A 12,124-nucleotide genomic window follows, 5' to 3' on the forward strand; every position below is an offset into this window, starting at 1 on the left:
TTTCGAACTAGAGCTGAACACTGAAGAGCGATGCTGAAACCCCAACGCGTTCCAGATTCTCTAAGGTGACTGGGCCCTGCATGAGCAACGTTGGATGAAGAGGAAGTCTCAGACTCTGATCTCTTTGCAACCAAATTAGATCCACATACCATGGGCAACACAGCCAATCTGGACCTACGAGGATCACCAGTCCTCAATGCATCACTATTCTTTGAATGACTCAGCCTATCATTGGCCAAGGCAGGAACATATACAAGAGATCCCTGGTAGGCCAAGGTTGTATTAGAGCACTGTTCTTCAACAGCCAGTCCACGGACCGGTGCCAGTCCGCAGGAAATTTCTGCCGGTCCGCACAGGGCCAGCAAGATTGCTGCTGCTAAAGCCAACAGGAAGTCTTCTTTCCGACATCAATTCTGACGTCGGAGAGGACATTTTGGGCCAGCCAATCTGCTGATGGACCATGTGATCCACTACGGTTTCTGATAACGCCGGACTTGCTCACACAGGGTCCAATACGGATGGAGAGTTCCACCTGCTTTGGTCTTACAGTCTGGCTACTGAAAGGTTGCAACTGAGACGTAAGGAGTGTTCCGAACAGGTTATTTCTACTCTTCTCCAAGCGACGGCTGTGGGTCAGTCTGCAAGATATTAAGACTCTGTAAAGCCTTAGAAATAAAGATGGATAGTTGTTCCCTATGGATCATCTGGTTCATCCACCAGAACTTCCCCAAATTCAAATCCTGTAAATCAACATCATTCAGGGGAGGGGAGTTGAAGAGAGATAGAGAGATCTGAGCCTAAGAGAGGGTCTTCCCCAGCCATGGACACCACCCTGTAGCATTTAGCCCCCTGTTGACTCAACCTGGAGCCAACATGAGGCTGATCAGCAGAGGCCTGAGCAGTCTCCCAACAAATTGCTCCCAGGCTTCGAACGCTACAGCAAAAAGGCCTTGTGTAATAAGAGCACAAATTCTAGAAAAAAGGCATAGCTAGGGCCCCCAACTGCATGACCACTGTGTCCGACACTCCCTGCCCTGCAGCCGACCCCAAACTAGTTGAAATCCTAGCCATGATGTCAACGATCTCAGCAACCGGTGAAGAGGCTTAACATAGTAGATGACGGCAGATAAAGGCCCGAATGGTCCATCCAGTCTGCCCAACTTGATTCAATTTAAATTTTTTAAATTTTCTCTTCTTAGCTATTTCTGGGCAAGAATCCAAAGCTCTACCCAGTACTGTGCTTGGGTTCCAACTACCAAAATCTCCGTCAAAACCTACTCCAGCCCATCTACATCCTCCCAGCCATTGAAGCCCTCTCTAGCCCATCCTCCCCCAAATGGCCATATATAGACCGTGCAAGTATGCCTAGTACTGGCCTTAGTTCAATATTTAATATTATTTTCTGATTCTAGATCCTCTGTGTTCATCTCACGCTTCTTTGAACTCCGTCACCGTTTTCTTCTCCACCATCTCTCTCTGGAGTGCATGCTAGGCATCCACCACCTTCTCCGTAAAGTAGAATTTCCTAACATTACTCTTGAATCTACCACCCCTCAACCTCAAATTATGTCCTCTGGTTTTACAATTTTCCTTTCTCTGGAAAAGATTTTGTTCTAAGTTAATACCCTTCAAGTATTTGAACGTCTGAAATCATATCCCCCCTGTCCCTCCTTTCCTCTATGGTATATATATTCAGGGCTTCCAGTCTCTCCTCATACGTCTTCTGGCGCAAACCTCCTCTGGACCGCTTCAAGTCTTCTTGCGTCCTTCACCAGATACGGTCTCCAAAACTGAACACAATACTCCAAGTGGGGCCTCACCAATGACCTGTACAGGGGCATCAACACCACCTTTCTTCTACTGGGTACGCCTCTCTTTATACAGCCCAGCATCCTTCTGGCACCTTGTCACACTGGTTTTTCACCTTTAGATCTACGGACACTATCACCCCAAGGTCCCTCTCCCCGTCCGTGCATATCAGCTTCTCACCTCCCAGCATATATGGTTCCTTCCGATTATTAATCCCCAGAAGTGTTACTCTGCATTTCTTTGCATTGAATTTTAGTTGCCAGGCATTAGACCATTCCTCTAACTTTTGAAGATCCTTTTTCATATTTTCCACTCTCTCTTTGGTGTCTACTCATTTACAAATCTTGGTATCATCTGCAAAAAGGCACACTTTTACTTCTAACCCTTCAGCAATGTCATTCACAAACATATTGAACAGGATCGGCCCCAGCACCGAACTCTGAGGGACTGCACTACTCACCTTTCCTTCCTCTGAGCGACTTCCATTAACCGCCACCCTCTGGCGTCTGTCCGACAACCAGTTTCTAACCCAGTTTACCACTTTGAGTCCTAACTTCAGCCCATCAAGTTTGTTTAACAGCCTTCTATGAGGAACCGTATCAAAGGCTTTGCTGAAATCTAAGTAAATTACATCTAGCATATGTCCTCGATCCAGCTCTCCAGTCACCCAATCAAAAAATTCAATCAGGTTTGTTTGGCTTGATTTACCTTTTGTAAAGCCATGTTACCTCGGATCCTGTAACCCATTAGATTCAAGGAAGTACACTATTCTTTCTTTCAGCAACACTTCCATTCTTTTTCCAACAACCGAAGTGAGGCCTGTAGTTTCTCGCTTCATCCCTGTGACCACTTTTGTGAATAGGGACCACATTCGCTCTCCTCCAATCCCCGGGAACCACTCCTGTCTCCAGAGATTTGTTGAACAAGTCTTTAACAGGACCCGCCAGAACCTCTCTGAGCTCCCTCAGTATTCTGGGATGGATCCTGTCTGGTCCCATCGCTTTGTCCACCTTCAGTTTTTCAAGTTGCACATAAACACTCTCCTCCGTGAACGGTGCAGAATCTACTCCATTTTCTCATGTAACTTTGCCAGACAATCTTGGTCGCTCTCCAGAATTTTCTTCTGTGAACACAGAACAGAAGCATTTGTTTAGCACATTTGGTTTTTCCTCATCACTCTCCACATATCGGTTCCCAGCATATTTTAGTTTAGCAATTCCATTTTTCATCTTCCTCCTTTCACTAATATATCTGAAAAAATTTTTGGCTCCCTTTTTTACATTTTTAGCCATTTGTTCTTCTGCCTGCGCTTTCGTCAGACGTTTCTTCACATAAAGGTCCATAGCCATTTTTATTGCTCCTTTCAGCTTAGACCACTGTCTTTCCACTTCTCTTATGTCCTCCCAACCTAACAACTTTTTCTTCAGGTACTCTCCCATTTCATTAAAGTCCGTATGTTTGAAATCTAGGACTTTAAGTATTATGCAGCCACTCTCCACTTTAACCGTTATATCAAATCAAACCGTTTGATAATCACTGCTTCCCAGGTGAGCACCCACTCAAACCAAAACCAAAGATGCCACCGAGAGCGAAGGGGAGCGCGAACATGCATAATATGTGCAGGAAAATGGCAGCCCCTCTGGCGCCATGATGGACTCTTCAATGGACCCATCTGAGCAGCCCATTGCATAAATTTCCCAACAGAGTTCACTACTTCCCACAGCGTGAACACCTACTTAACCACCTCAGCTGCCATGAGCATTCGCGAAAAAGACAGCACAGCTAAAAACAACTCCCAACAGTAATAAAATTCTTAAAGGGGAACACCCTACTTACACAGACCCAGGGTCTTGGCAAAGGAAAGCAGCTCTTGTCACCGCTGGTAGTTGTAGTCTTTCAGGTAATGACAGTCCAGCAAATGCCTCACCAAAGTTGGTCTCCCCTTTTTTTATGGTAAAGAAGAAAGTTGACCCAACAAACCCCTTAATCAACAAGGGGAGGGTGGGGAAGGGACTGGGGGGGCAGGTGTAGCCCCTAAAGCTGGCACCGCTTAGCCAAACACCCCTATACTCAACTGAAGAGCAATCAAGAGTTATTTTAGCCAAAGAAGCTAGGAGCACAGGAATGGCATCCATCCACCTGCTGAAGATAGAGCATACTAATTGGCCAGGAGGAGTTCCATCCAAGAGAAGCACCTGCAAATCAGTTCTCTATCTTCACCTGCTGGTAGATGTGCACTATCCCACTAGTCTCTGGATTCATCTGCTGCTGGTGCTAAGGAATGGGCTGTACTCACTGTACTGCCATGTGCTGTGCCTGCATCAGCTTACACTGTAGCTAAGAGGAAAAGCTTTTTCTGCCTCAACAAGCAAGCAGGATACCCAGGGGCTTGTCTCTTCAGGCTTTTACATAAGCCGAGCCAGCCTGAAACCCTTTACCCCTCTAGTCTCCACATGCTTCTTTGGGGGGGCGGGAACACAGCCGGCACCCACAAGGTCTGCAGACCATCACAGGGCTCAAACAGCCTGTACTTACGTGCTTCAAATAAAACCAAATAAGCAGACTCACAGGGGCCAAACCCAAGTCGATCCAAGTGCAAGGGCAGGCTGGCCAGACAGGTGCCCTGCAGCAAGATGGCCCGCCCAGCTAGAGACTTCTGAACCCTTAGTCTGCAACTTTTCTCAGGCAGAGTAGACCCAGGATTACTGTGGAGCTCTAAAGCAGTGTTCTTCAACCTTGGACCAGCAGAAATAAAAGAATTATTTTGTGGACTGGCATCGATCCGTGAACCGGCGGTTCAAGAACACTGGGCTAAGTTGTGGGCCAGACTCCACCTATCTCTACCCAATCTCCATCCCAGACCCTGCCCCCATAATAGTACTAATTGTAACACTATTTTTTCCATTCATTTTTCACAGATACACAATATAATTTTATTAACAACACATAATGGTTAACCACAAAATTAAACTACACAAAGCACACTGACACCAGATGTAAATTCTCAAAATTGACATAATTCAGTCACTAAATAAAAAAAATAAAATCATTCCCTCCCTACATTTGTTGTCTCCTTCCCTCCATGCTATGCCTTACCTTCTGGCCTGCTCCCACCTGGCCATTTTATGCCGCCCACAGTGTTAACTTCAGGCCGGCTCCCTCTTCCTCACTGATGCAGTGCACAAAGCTGTGGGCAGTGGCTCCTTGCGCATCCCGTGTCTCATCTGGAAGCCTTCCCTCTGACGTTGCAACGTCAGAGAGAAGGCTTCGGGTTCAGGCGCAGGACGCATTTAGGAGCCACTGCCCATGGCTTTGTACACTGAATCAGCGAGGAAGAGGGAACTGGCTCAAAGATAATGCTGCATCGATCGCACTGTGGACTGGTGGTTGAAGAACACTGTTTTGGGACTGATGCACATGCTGGCCCTATGGACCGGCAGGAAATTTCTGTGGACCGGTGGTTGAAGAACAGTGCTCTAAAGCACCCAAAGCCTCACAAAACACTTCAATACCTGAAAATAATAAATATTAAGCAGAGCAGATGAAAAAAAAAAAAAAAAGACACCTTCTCCTCACTTGCACACAGAAAAAACTGAAGAGAGAGCAGTGCTCTGTGATGCAGGGAGGCAGAGTTGAAAATGTAAGATGATACCTTCTGCATCCCTTACAGGTAAAGATGCACTACCCACAAGTTCAGGACTTGTGCTTTTTGCACTGGAACATTAATTCCCAGAAGCCTATTATCTGCAGAAAATCCAGATCCGAGATCTTATATGCAAGTTTGGAGGAGGATTCAAGGGTTATGAGCTGCAAGTTTGGAGGAGGATTCAAGGGTTATGAGCTATTCAAAATGCTTTCTAATTATTTCAGTTTCCCACAGAAGACCTTGCTTGCACGTTCATCTGCACTGCAGTTCTAGAAGTCAGCATCTACACTTTTATTTTTTTTAATCAGCAAAGGAAGCAGGATAGAATGTTACCATTACTCACCTGTGAAAAGTGGGCTGAAGGAGACTGGAGAAAAGGCACTTTGAGTTCTCGTCAAACGTAGTTTTCTATTCGGTAAAGAAAAAAAACAAAAACAACTACAATAAATGAGGAGGCAATCAATCTTCCTGTTATCAACTCTTGGATGCATTTTTAGAGATCGTATGGTTAGAGCTTGTTATTTGCAATTGTGGTTCACATAACAGTGACAACTACCATATATAGTCAAATATAAACTGGGATTTTGGGGGTCCCGGTTATATTCGGGTCATCCCCCAGTGACCACCCGAAACCCTCCCATCTCCTGCCCCGGCCGACACTAATAATTACCACCCTCCCTCCTTTCCTCCCTCGCGTACCTGCTCCCTGGTGGTCCAATGTGTATCCCGTACTGAAATCCTCCTGAAGATTGTAAATGTAGTAGTCAGCAGCATGCCCGGGCTGGTACACAGGAGTGAGCTTTTCGTGCTGCCGGCTGTCCCTGCACCGCTCCTTGATAGGCTGCCGCAAGTTCTTGCGGGATTCGCAGTTCTCACGAAAAACTCACTCCTGCGTGCCGGCCCAGGTGCACTGCTGGCTACTAGCTTTACAAAGGAGAATTTCAGCACGGGATACACCAGGGAACAGGTACACAAGGGAGGGAAGGAGGGAGGGTGATAATTATTAGTGTCGGCCAGGGCTGGAGACGGGAGGGATCCCTTCTGTCCCAGCCTATCACTAAGTGGTTTAAGTTAAGGGGAATGGTTAATCTGCTGGCTGGGTTAGAGGGGAGTATGGGACAATCAAGCCATTGTGACATCACTGATGAGGTTGGCTCTTTTTAGGGGGAAGAGAGTGCAGGGAAGGAAGGTGGGACAATGTTCAGAGCCTGGCAGGGAGGACGGCTTGGTTCACAGCCTGGTAGGGAATGGGACTGAGTGCAGGGCAGGGAGGGAATGGGGCTGGGTGCAGAACCTGGCAGGGCAGGACACTTGAATATTAAGCCACCCGACATATTCGAGTCAACCATTTTTCCTCCTTTTTGGGGGGAAAAATGGGGGGTTCCGCTTATATTTGGATCGACTTATATTTGAGTATATATGGTATACAAAAACAAAAACTCCTAACAGAATGTGGCACATATTTTTACAAACGTATTGTGTAAAACCTGTGAATCACCACACTACCCTCCAACATTCACAACGATTACCCTCCCTTCCACCTAATATCTTATATGACATTTATATCAGCCGTATGCACATTTAAGGTACCTCATTTTGAATGATGTCCAAATTTTCTCAAATTTACAGTAGGTGAAAATGGTTTTGCCCCTTCTCCTTAATGATTTCCTCTATTATTGCATATATGTCATACTGAATGATTTCTGATCCTTAAATAAAATATAGTATCATACAATAGGAATCTAAGTAAAACTTGTACTACATTAGTGTATCATTTAAGGCAGTGGTCCCCAACCTTTTGGACACCAAGGACTGCTTTTATAGAAGCAAATTTTTCCAGGGACCGGTGGGGGGGGGGGGGGATTCAGGGCGGGTTCGTTGGGCAGTTTTATACACAATATACTTCATGAAAGAGAGGAACATTGAAGAAGTCAGAGAGGCGGAGAACATCATGAAAGAGAGGAACATCGAAGAGGAAGTCAGGGAGTTAGAGAAGTTCATTGAAGAGGCATACAGAAAGGAGATGGAACAACAGAGGAACTGCCAAGATACATCCACAGTGAGGACTACTTGGAGGACAATCATCAGCGGCTAGAGAGATGGATGTACACCAAGGACATGGACCTGCAGATAGAGAGCCAAGAGAAGACAGCAATTGTCGTGGGAGACTCCATCCGGCAAGTCGATAGCCACATAGCAGGAGGAAGACAGGATCGACTGGTAACCTGCCTACCAGGGGCCAAAGTGGAGGATATAGTGAGCCGCGTCGACAGAATCATCGACAGTGTGGAAGGAGGAGATACAGCGGTGATGATCCTTGTTGGGACAAACGACGTGAGCAACAGGAACTACAGCAGGGAAACACTGAAAGACCAGTTCCGGGTGCTAGGAAAGAAGCTGAAGATCAGAACGCCGATGGTAGTGTTCTCGGAGATCTTGCCGGTACCCAGGGCCGATGGGAAGATACAGATGGAACTGCAAGCAGTCAACGCAAGGATGAGATGTTGGTGTGAGGAAGAAGGATTCCACTTTGTGCGCAACTGGGCAGCGTTCTGGGTGAAGAGCAAGCTATACAGTAAGGATGGACTCCACCTGAGTGGAGACAGAACGATGCTACTTGCAAGCACTATCAAGCGAGAAATTGAGAAGTTTTTAAACTAAGAAGAAGGGAAAAGCCGACAGTCGATGGCTCGGAAAACGGTATACCCAGAGGATACCGTGCAAGAAGATTACAGGGAAGACTCACCGAATCATAGGCGAGATAGAAATCCCGACGGATCGAAAGGGAGACAGAAGGAAGAAGAAAATGCAAGAAAGTAACAGGCTGCAAACTTAAGTGTATATACACAAACGCAAGGAGCCTACGGAATAAAATGGGGGAATTGGAAGCTATGGCACAAAAAGATAACCTGGACATCATCGGCATCACAGAAACATGGTGGAAAAATGACGTCTGGGACACTGTACTACCGGGATACAAGCTATACCGCAGAGACACAGTAGGTCAAAAAGGTGGGGGTATTGCCCTATACATAAGAGGGAATTAAGTCTACCAGAGAGAACACGCTGGAAACAAACAATAAGGTAAAGTCTCTATGGGCTAAAATACTGGGAACAAATGGAATGGATACGAAGATCAGCATGTATTACCGACCCCCAGGGCAGTCCGAAGAGATTGATGAAGAAATGACGGACGATATTAAATGTGAATGCAAGGGAGGCAACGCAGTTATCATGGGTGACTTCAATTATCCGGGGATAGATTGGAACCTAGGAAACTCCAGCTGTGATAGAGAGACCAAGTTCCTGGATGCTGAAAGCCAGGGGTAGGCAATTCCAGTCCTCGAGAGCCGGAGCCAGGTCAGGTTTTCAGGATATCCACAATGAATATGTATGAAATAGATTTGCATGCACTGCCTCCTTGAGATGCAAATCTATCTCATGCATATTTATTGTGGATATCCTGAAAACCTGACCTGGCTCCGGCTCTTGAGGACCAGAATTGCCTACCCCTGGAACAACTTGTCATGGAAAATACAAGAGGAAATGCAATTCTGGACTTAATTCTAAATGGACTACGAGGACCGGCACAGGGTATAGAAGTAGAAGGGACGCTGGGGAACAGTTCAAACTTGACACAGGAACAAAAAATCAATCCAGAACAACAGCCACGGCACTGAACTTCCGAAAAGGGAACTACAAAGGGATGAGAGCCATGGTGAGGAAGAAGATTAGGAGGAGTGTGTGGCGCAGTGGTTGGAGCTACAGCCTGGGGTTGTGGGTTCAAACCCACGCTGCTCCTTGTGACCCTGGGCAAGTCACTCAGTCCTCCATAGCCCCAGGTACGTTAGATAGATTGTGAGTCCACCGGGACAGATAAGGAAAATACTTGAGTACCTGATTGTAAAACTGCTTAGATAATCTGGATAAACGGTATATAAAAACCTAATAAACTTGAAACTTCATTAGGAAGAGGAAAAGCACTGTACATACACTAGAGCAAGAATGGTCCCTTTTTAAGGACACAGTCACAGAGGCGTAAAATTTATAGATACCGCGTATCAACAAGGGTTCCAAGAGGAAGAAGAACAAGGAACTGGCGTGGCTCACTATAGCAGTGAAGGAAGCAATCAGAGACAAGAAGACTTTGTTTAAGGAATGGAAGAAGACAAAAACGGAAGAAAACTGGAAAAAATACAAACATCAACGCAAGTGCCATAATGCGGTAAGAGGGTCCAAAAGAGACTATGAAGAAAAAATAGCAAAGGAGGCCAAAAATTTTAAGCCATTAAGGGAAAATGACTCGTGAAGGAAGCAGTGGGGCCATTAGATGACCAGGGAATAAAGGGAGTACTAAAGGAGGACAAAGCCATTGCCGACAAACTGAACACATTTTTTGCATTCGTATTTATCGAACAGGATATATTCAATATACCTAAAACCGACAGGCTATACACAGGAAATGAAGATGGGAAGCTGACAGGGACGACAGTCAGTCTAGAAGAGGTATGCTGACGGATTGATAGGCTTAAAAACGATAAATCCCCGGGACCGGACAGCATCCACCCGAGGGTAATCAAGGTACTCAAAGGGGTTATAGCTGAACTGCTCCAACTAATAGCCAATCTGTCGATCAAATCAGGAAAGGCGAATGTTACACCGATCTTCAAGAGAGGTTCGAAGGGAGATCCGGGAAACTAAAGACCAGTGAGTTTGACTTTGGTACCAGGAAAGATGGTAGAGGCGCTGATAAAGGACCGCATCGTCGATCACCTTGACGGACACAAATCGATAAGGACCAGCCAGCACGGCTTCAGCAAAGGAAGATCTTGCTTGACAAACTTACTGCACTTCTTCGAAGGAGTAAATGGGCAGACGGACAAAGGTGACCCGGTCGACATCGTATATCTAGATTTTCAGAATGCGTTCGACAAGGTTCCGCATGAACGCTTACTTCGGAAAATTGCGAGTAACAAAATCGAGGGCGATATACTCATGTGGATTAAAAACTGGTTGGCGGATAGGAAGTAGAGAGTGGGGGTAAATGGACAATACTCGGACTGGAAAAGCGTCACGAGTGGAGTGCCGCAGGGTTCGTTGCTCAGGCTTGTGCTCTTCAACATATTTATAAATGACCTAGAACTTGGGACGACGCATGAAGTGATTAAATTTGCGGACGAGACAGTTATTCAGAGTAGTGAAAAGACAGAAGGATTGCGAAGACCTACAAAGACACAAATATGCTTGAGGAATGGGCCGCGAAATGGCAATGAGGTTCAACGTGGATAAGTGCAAGGTGATGCATGTCGGTAACAAAAATCTTATGTACCAATACAGGATGTCCAGAGCTATACTTGGAGAGAGCCCCCAGGAAATAATAATAATAATTTTATTTTTATATACTGCCCTACCACATAGTTCTAGGCGGTTCACATACAGTACTAAAAATATACAAACAGTAAATAAAAGTACGAAATCTAAAAATGACTAAAATTATACAATAATTTAATAAAATGCATTAGCGAAAATAAAATAAAAAGTACAACTGTAAAATCAGTGTGAAAATTTCCAATCAATATTCTGAAAGAGACTTGGGAGTACTTGTAGACAAGTCAATTAAACTGTCCGCGCAATGTGCGGCGGCGAAAAGGGCTAACAGAATGCTAGGAATCTGAAAAGGTTATCATGCCTTTATACCAGGCCATGGTATGCCACCACCTGGAATACCGCATCCAACACTGATTGCCGTACATGAAAAAGGACATAGTACTATTGGAAAGGGTCCAGAGAAGAGTGACAAAAACGGTTAAGAGACTGGGGGAGTTGTCATACAATGAGAGGCTAGAGAAACTCGGCCTCTTCTCCCTTGAGAAGAGAAGACAGAGGGGACACGATCAAAACATTCAAGATATTGAAAGGAATTGACTAAGTAGAGAAAGAGAGACTGTTCACCCTATCCAAGGTGAAGATAACAAGAGGGCACTTGCTGAAGTTAGAAGGGAAAAGATTCCGTACAAACGTAAGGAAGTTTTTCTTCACCCAGAGAGTGGGAGAAACCTGGAATGCTCTTCCGGAGGCTGTTATAGGGGGAAAACACCCTTCAGGGATTCAAGATAAGGTTGGATAAGTTCCTACTGGAATAGAATATATGCAAGTAAGGCTAGACTCTAATAGGGCACTGGTCTTTGACCTAAGGGCCGCCGCGTGAGAGGACTGCTTGGCATGATGGACCACTGTCTGACCCAGCAGTGGCAATTCTTATGTTATTATACATTACATATCCAGTGTAAAAAAAAAGAAAAAAAATTTCAACTTTTGTTGTTTCTGCTTTCCTCATCTTCTTGTCATTCTCTTCCTTCCATCCGCTGTCTGCCTTCTCTCTGCCTCTTCCATATGGCATCTGCTTTATTTCTATGCCTCTACCAGAAACTATCTCTCCTTCCACCCAATTGGTCTTGCACCTTCTTCCCTCCACTCCCCCCATTGTCTGACATCTGTCTTCTTCCCTGCTATCTCTCACTCCCTCCCCCCAGGTGGTTTTTAGCATCTCTCTCCTCCTTTCCTCCCTTCTCAAACTCCGGCGAAAACAAATAGGTACTTCTTTGCTCTTCACTGAACCTTCCCTGCCTGGCTGTAGTTCTGGGCTGAGGTGTTGGTGCGGGTAATGTT

General features: G+C 45.6%; 1 protein-coding gene across 2 annotated transcripts in view; it reads right to left on the minus strand.

The window, feature by feature from the left end:
- SOCS7 (suppressor of cytokine signaling 7) overlaps window positions 1-12,124 on the minus strand; it is a 65,182-nt gene that overhangs the window by 47,397 nt on the left and 5,661 nt on the right. For both annotated transcript variants that reach the window (XM_033918770.1, XM_033918769.1), the window contains exon 2: window positions 5,799-5,863. In XM_033918770.1, coding sequence (XP_033774661.1) covers window positions 5,799-5,863 — 65 coding nt within the window. The remainder of the gene's footprint in view (window positions 1-5,798; window positions 5,864-12,124) is intronic.

The sequence above is a fragment of the Geotrypetes seraphini genome, chromosome 13 (assembly GCF_902459505.1).
Source record: "Geotrypetes seraphini chromosome 13, aGeoSer1.1, whole genome shotgun sequence".
Taxonomy (NCBI): domain Eukaryota; kingdom Metazoa; phylum Chordata; class Amphibia; order Gymnophiona; family Dermophiidae; genus Geotrypetes; species Geotrypetes seraphini.